General features: G+C 44.3%; 1 protein-coding gene across 1 annotated transcript; it reads right to left on the minus strand.

Annotated features, from left to right (window-relative positions):
- Nucleotides 1-1,291: 1,291 nt before the first annotated feature.
- On the minus strand, nucleotides 1,292-4,843 carry csnk1e (casein kinase 1, epsilon; the record flags this gene model as incomplete). Its single annotated transcript, XM_080541753.1, has 9 exons — nucleotides 1,292-1,324; nucleotides 1,462-1,601; nucleotides 1,995-2,193; nucleotides 2,347-2,495; nucleotides 2,810-2,980; nucleotides 3,337-3,565; nucleotides 4,043-4,191; nucleotides 4,375-4,485; nucleotides 4,768-4,843. The coding sequence occupies 9 exons, from the start codon at nucleotides 4,841-4,843 to the stop codon at nucleotides 1,292-1,294; spliced, it is 1,257 nt and encodes a 418-aa protein (XP_080397879.1).
- Nucleotides 4,844-6,944: the final 2,101 nt, after the last annotated feature.

Consider the following 6,944-nt stretch of genomic DNA (forward strand, 5'->3'; position numbering starts at 1 on the left):
ATAACATCCCCACGATGGGACATCTGGTCTCATATCCCAAACCTGGTTTTGACAAATGTAATAGTACCAGCTGTGTCCACAGAGCAGCAGGTACCAGCTTGTAGATCCTAAATGTGTCAAGTAAGCCAAACAGAGTAGAATTGAAATGTCCTTAATTATATTTGGTTAAAATCTACCAATAATGTATAACTAGGAATGCCTAAACAGCAAAGACAGAGAGAGAAAATGGGTGACAGCCCACCTCTCTGTGCTCCTACCATTCACTTCTCCCTTGACTCATGGTCAGTCCACTGCTAAAACCAAGAGAATGACAAACTAACAAGACAAGAAGACATTCACAGACGTTGACTAGATGCAAACTCACTTCCCTAAGCAGCTCAGCTGCAAACACTTTTACATTCACTTCATCCTTTTCCCATTTCTTAACTAATTCTGCCCCCATCTCTCTATCCCTCTCTCTATACAGTTCCTCTTTAGCCTAAATTCTTAAAGTCAGTTGTTTTCTGATCCATGTGAGCTTCTCTGAAATTCCATATGATTATTGTTTATCTATTCAATTACACCATTACTGTAGCTGTAAAACAGCTCTCATGAGTTGGAAATTCATCGTGAGACAAAGAGTTTAAACTGTGTTACACATGTGCCCATACAACAACACCTCAGCAATGGAAACAGCTAGAATAACCTGAAATTGTCCTTTTGCACCGACAGGTGCATGTTTGTTTTTGTTTTATGCACATTGAGCTTCTGAGAAGATGAAACTTCATGTATGATCACATAGATCAATGTAGCCAGTGAATGGGAGTGAAGGAGAGCTAAGCCAGGAGTAGAATCATTCCCCAGCCCTGGGTCTCAGAAGCCTGGAAAGCAAGGCTCTAAAGACTATGTCCTTCTGTCCTTCATCTTTTCTCCAGGTGGAAAATCAGGTCATACTGGCCAGGCGTACACACACACTCACTTTCATTCCTCCTCTAATAAGACCACCTCCTTCTATCTTTTCTTTTTTCCCCCTCTGTCTTCAGTGTCTTTGACCCACTCTGGTGTTTTTAATCCAACAATTTCAAAAGTAGGGGGTATTTGAAACCCTGGAGTGGCTTCAAAACTGTCAGAAACAAGGGAGAACATTTCACTGAAAGCATAACATATTTTCTTCTTGTCTAAACATTACTTAAGAAGCCAGGGAAAGTTGAAATGTCATTCCTTAAAGCCTTCCACATTCCTTCTCAATGCAGATGGTTGTGGCCATCGGACTTGTCCTTACCTGTCAGTGTCCAGAGGGCGAGAGAGGAACTCACTTTCCCAGGTGTTCAAACGGCACACTGACCTGGGTTGGGAGAGGGAGGGGCAATGGGTCAGAGAGATCAAGCCTTTGAGGGTGGAAGCACAGATCCAGGATCAGTCTCCATATGACCATAAATCAATGTCTGGTGACAACTTCATCCTAATTCTAGGGCAGCCTACCTGTGATGTGGCGATGCGTGATTGGTCGAGGCGGGCAGTGAGGTCAGAAGAGGACACGTTGGCGGGAGCGCCCCGGTGGAGCCTCATGGCCACCTTCCTCTCTCGCTCGGCACGGGACACGGCTTGAGGAGACCTGTTCCCTACACGCACACGCGCGCGCACACACACACACACACACACACACACACACAAACACACACACACACACACACACACACACACCATTGTCACTTCTGTCTGCCTGCTATTTAGAGGTTTCAACTGTCACAAATGTATTTGTAAGACCTCTATATAGATGTGGTTTATGGATTGACAAATTACTTATTAGTCATTCAGTCAACCATGCTTCAATTCTACACTACATGTAAAAGAGTTAAGGAGTGGGTTATATATTTATAAAACCGTCTTTGTAAGTAACGGCATTTTAACAGAACATTATTTAAGAGAGTAACGAGGGGCTGGAGAGCAGCACACTGAAGTCATGAAATAAGAGTTTGTTTACACAGCCCTTTCCTGTCTGGTGTATGACTCACCTGACTGTTGGACTCCACGAGAGGCGGGGTTCGAGGCAGCAGCGTCAGGGCCGTTTCGGACCCTTACGGCAGCCGGGGGGTTGGGCCCAGGGGGTAGGGCTTGGGCTGCACCACCTCTGGGGCCCCTACCGATCCTCTCATCCCCCTCCTTCCCCTCCCTCCTCTCCCTCTCTCCATCCTCTGCAGTCCTGCTGGATCCCTGAGGCAGAGAGAACTTACTGATTGAAGGAGATGGAAGGAGTTTGAAAATGAACTAATTCAGGAACCATGACGAAGTATTTGAGTAAATGTTATGGAACAGTATAGATGTTGTATTGTTTGTGGTTTTAGAGTAAATGAAAAGTGGACTTACAAACTTGAGCATGTTCCAGTCGAAGACGTAGTCGTAGGAGAATCCTTGTCTGTGGAACAGGTTTCTGAAGAGCTGTCTCAGGTAGGAGTAGTCGGGCTTGTCATCAAACCGCAGTGAACGACAGAAGTTGAGGTAGGTGGAGAATTCCGCTGTGGGGCGCAAAGAGAAGAGCATCACTCCACAGAGAGAAGAGTCGGGGTACGCAAAACTAATTAGACAAAAGTCAAAACTATCACTGTCCTTTCAAAAGAAAAAACTAAACTAAAGTTCTTTTTTTTTTTTTTACTTAACGTCTACTGTGTATTTTCGGTGTTGTCCTAATGTGTTGTCTGTACATCTGCTGCCGGAAGGGAATTTTCCCTCAGGAACTGCTAAAGTACTACTACCCTCTCTACTCTAAAACTGACTATGCTTAAACCAGGATGGAGGAATTCCACAAATAGCTTAAATGTCCACTACTTACAGGGGTATCCCTTGCAGAGCACCTCGATGGGGGTGGACATCTTCTTCTCACTGATGCGTTCGTACTTCTGCCTCTTGGTGGCGGCCTTGAGGCCCTGCCAGGGCAGAGAGCCCAGGTTGAAGTACATGAGGACGTAGCCCAGAGACTCCAGGTCATCACGCCTAGACTGCTCTGTAGAGGGAGAGGAGAGATGGAGGAGAGGAGAGGAGAGGAGAGATTGGTGGAAGGAGGGGAGTGAAAAAGGAGAGAGAAGGGAGTAGGGTCAATATAGTGTGAGTTCTGCAGCAGTACTTCTGAGAATCCAGCCCTGATCAATGCAATCACATAAAATCTATTGACTTTCTAAAATGACGACAGACAGCCAACGAAGGCTGCAAACTGTGCATGTGTGTTTGTGTGTGGCGTGCGTACGTATGTACGTGTCAGGGCCTTACACCCGTAAGGGTGTGTATTTAAAGGTTGAGGTTGCATGTGTTATTTTGTGTGTGTGCGCGTGCGTGCGTGCGTGTGTGGTACAGGTATCTTACCTATTCCCAGGTGTGTGTTAATGGAGGCGTAGCGGGCAGTGCCAGTCAGGTTCTTGTTCTCGCGGTAGGGGATGTGCTGGTGTGTGCGGGCGTCCCGGTATTTCTTGGCCAGGCCAAAGTCGATGATGTAGACCAGGTTGCCCTTCTTGCCCAGGCCCATGAGGAAGTTGTCAGGCTTCACGTCTCTGTGGATGAAGTTCTTGGAGTGGATGTACTCAATCCTGCTGATCTGGAGAGACAGGAGGAGAGGAGTCATAATTACAGTGAAAATAGGATAAAAAAGGATTAATGAACAGTTGTAAATAGGGTAAAGCGTGGTATTTTTTTACAGATTCATGAAGTTCATACAAGACAGCCCTGGCCCGTTTCCCAAAGATAGATTAAGCATATTGCTAGACTAAAAAGTGTATTCAATGGATATTTTCTATTGAAAGTGTACTTTAGTCCAAGACTAGGCTTAATCTGTGTCAGGGAAACAGGCCCCATGAGTTTTCATGAGTGGAATGACTTCCAAGTTCTTGATCAACACAATCATATCAAAGGACACTCTTTCTTTCGAAAAAGCCATTGAAAGAGAGACATATGTTTATGTGGATCAGTGGAGGCTGGAGACAATGAGCCCGTCCAACGATTTCTACCTCCACCGGCCTCCCCGGATGTGGATACATAAGGAGGTGAACAGAGACGGAGATGATGCACACAGTACCATCTGGTCAGCCAGCAGCAGCACGGTCTTCAGGCTGAACTTGCGGGAGCAGAAGTTGAAGAGGTCCTCCAGGCTTGGCCCCAGTAGCTCCATCACCATGACGTTATAGTCCCCCTCGGCGCCACACCACTTTATGGATGGGATTCCCACTAGATGAGGAAGGGAACGAGAGTCTGAGAGGCTTGTTTCTGCTGAGTAATGTACCATCATTTGTCTATTATGAATTCCTCATTTATCTTTGTGCAAGACAAATTCCCTCTCAATCTTCTCCCTTCACAGCTATTATTTGCCCTCAATTTCATTTTCATCCTCTGTCTCCGCACCACTCTCACCTCCTCCCTGCATCATCTTGTAGAACTTGCTCTCGATATGCAGCTGTGGGTGTTTGGTCTTCACACATTCCAGTTTGATGGCCACCTCCTCTGCTGTTGCGATGTTAGCACCTGACAAAGGCAGGGTGATGTGCACATACATTTGATTTATTTAACCTTTATTTTGGCAGGGAAGTCCCATACATCCATACACACATACACACATACATACACCATAACCACCATGTGACAATGTCATCAATTACCAATAATATCCACTGAGATTATAATTGTATCCTACTGTATGTTGTAGTTAGATGTCTTGTAACAGGATACACATCATGTGTGATGGGCTAATTGTATGGGTGGTCTGAGGAAAAGTTAACCCACGGTTCAGAACAACACAAGTCTTACCCAGGTAAATGTCTCCAAAAGAGCCGCTCCCTATCTTCCTGCCAAGGCGATACTTATTCCCCACCCTCAACTCCATGATGCTGGTCTTCTCCAGGACTCACTAAAGGGACAAACAAGTAAGAGGAAACTGTCATCAATCAGACTATGGACCAGAGAGGAGGGACAGTGTGGACCAGAGAGGAGGGACAGTGTGGACCAGAGAGGAGGGACAGTGTGGCACAAGGCAGGCCCAGTTCAACATACTGTCATGTTTGTGCTCCTGTTCCAACTCAAATGAAGATACACTAAAAGAGAAAGTGAGACCTAGGACGGAAAGCAACAAATAAGGACAACAAAGGAATGAAAATGTCACAAGAACATACAAATTCAGTGTGAAGTGAAAACTAGTGGCCAAATATATGATTTAAAACAGTTTTAACTTTAGCAAAGGCAAGTTAGATAATATTGTATTTGAAGAAACTTCATATAATATGTGCATGGTTAGTGCAAGGGAAAATGGTGTGAATCTGACAATCATTCTGCATTTAACACACTATCACTTCAAAGGACATGACCACATATACAAATAATTAGCATATAGAAGTCTGATACATTTTAGTTGCTGCTGAAATTAAAGGAGTCCTATTTTTTTCTCAGCTAGCATTGTCCATTATTTCCCCATCAAAGCACACTGTCAAAGAAAATGGCTGTGCTGTGGTTTGAATTTTCCAGCAGACAGACTGATGATAATCGGTTGCATTTGGTTAATTGGCATTTGTTTATTATGCAAGCGAAGTGCCGAGAATACTGCCACATTGGCGGTTGAAGAGGTGAGATATGGGCCTATCTTTACCTTAAAGCCTTTGAGGACATAAACGAATGTGATCTACATATCAAATAGTAACATGATTCAATCATTTGAACATGGTCGTATTGCCCTATGTGCACTGCAATCCATGAAATGAAGGTCGAACTAGTTGACAGTGACCAGGAACGAGCTCGTGCCTATTATCTCTCCACGCTCAGTCATACGTATATGAGTACTGTTACTAAAATGATCCCTTCTCTTGCTGTACTTACGCGATAGTAAAGATTCCAGGTAATAGTACGTCACCTTACTGCAGATCTAAAGCAATAAATATCGCTGCGATAGTGTTGGCAGGCCAAATAAAAACCTATTCACATTTTACAAGTGATGTTAGTCACATTTGATTCAAAAGATTTCCATAATTGACGTTCAGTCAGTGTTTGTGGTCAATATTTGCACAGCCGCACCCTTGACCAGAGACCATCTTTATCGGAAAATAATAAAAGAAAACCTTCCCCACTTTATCCGATTCGCTATTTGTGTCCCTCTGCAAACCCCAACCCCACACGACCCCCCCAGACACAATTCCCATTGAATAACCAATGGACCCGCGTCTCCTCACCCGATATGCCAGGCGCTTCAGGGACTGACTGCTGCTCCGGTGGTGCTGATCGGGTGGTTGTCAGTCAAACAGGACCACGGACAGCGACAGACTTTTGACGGTTCATTCCTCAATGACCCCGATGGAACGTCCCGCTGTAAAGTCTGCACTGCGAATGTCAGATTTGGGGAAAACGCAAAAAAATCCGTATCTCTCTCGGCTCAGTTACACCATTGACAATATCAATGATGTCATCCACAGACTATCAGAAATGCCCGGATTGCCTTAAAGACGCCGTGCAGAGCTCTGCTACTGTCATGAATGTCGTGCACCAGATTATTGTTCTTCTCCACTGTCTTTGTTGTTTGCACGTTGAATCATTGCAGATGTAATTCATTTGGTATGCATCTTTAAGTTAGTTAGTGGTATGATTACCATTGAAAGACTAAAGTCTAATTAATTAAGATTTTACGGCACTACCTATTATTAACCTTAATCATTCTGATAAAATAGGATGCCTTCAATCCGCCCTGTAAACTGAAATGTTTTCCATCCAGTTGCATACATTTCAGTTTCTTTCCTCCCTGCCTACAATTACTAATCTATTGGATTTGAGATCATTGTGAAAGGGCCTAGCGCTTCCTCATTGGAAGGAGGTAGGAACTAAGCAGCATTAAAATGCTTAAAACGTGGGAGTTATAATCTGTAAATGCGAATCTGAGGCGACAAAAGAGACACAGCACCCTGTGTTTAATTCAACCTTTATTGTCTTGTTCTTTTCTGCTTAAA

Source organism: Nansenia antarctica, assembly GCF_963989245.1.
Source record: "Nansenia antarctica genome assembly, chromosome: 11".
Classification (NCBI taxonomy): domain Eukaryota; kingdom Metazoa; phylum Chordata; class Actinopteri; order Argentiniformes; family Microstomatidae; genus Nansenia; species Nansenia antarctica.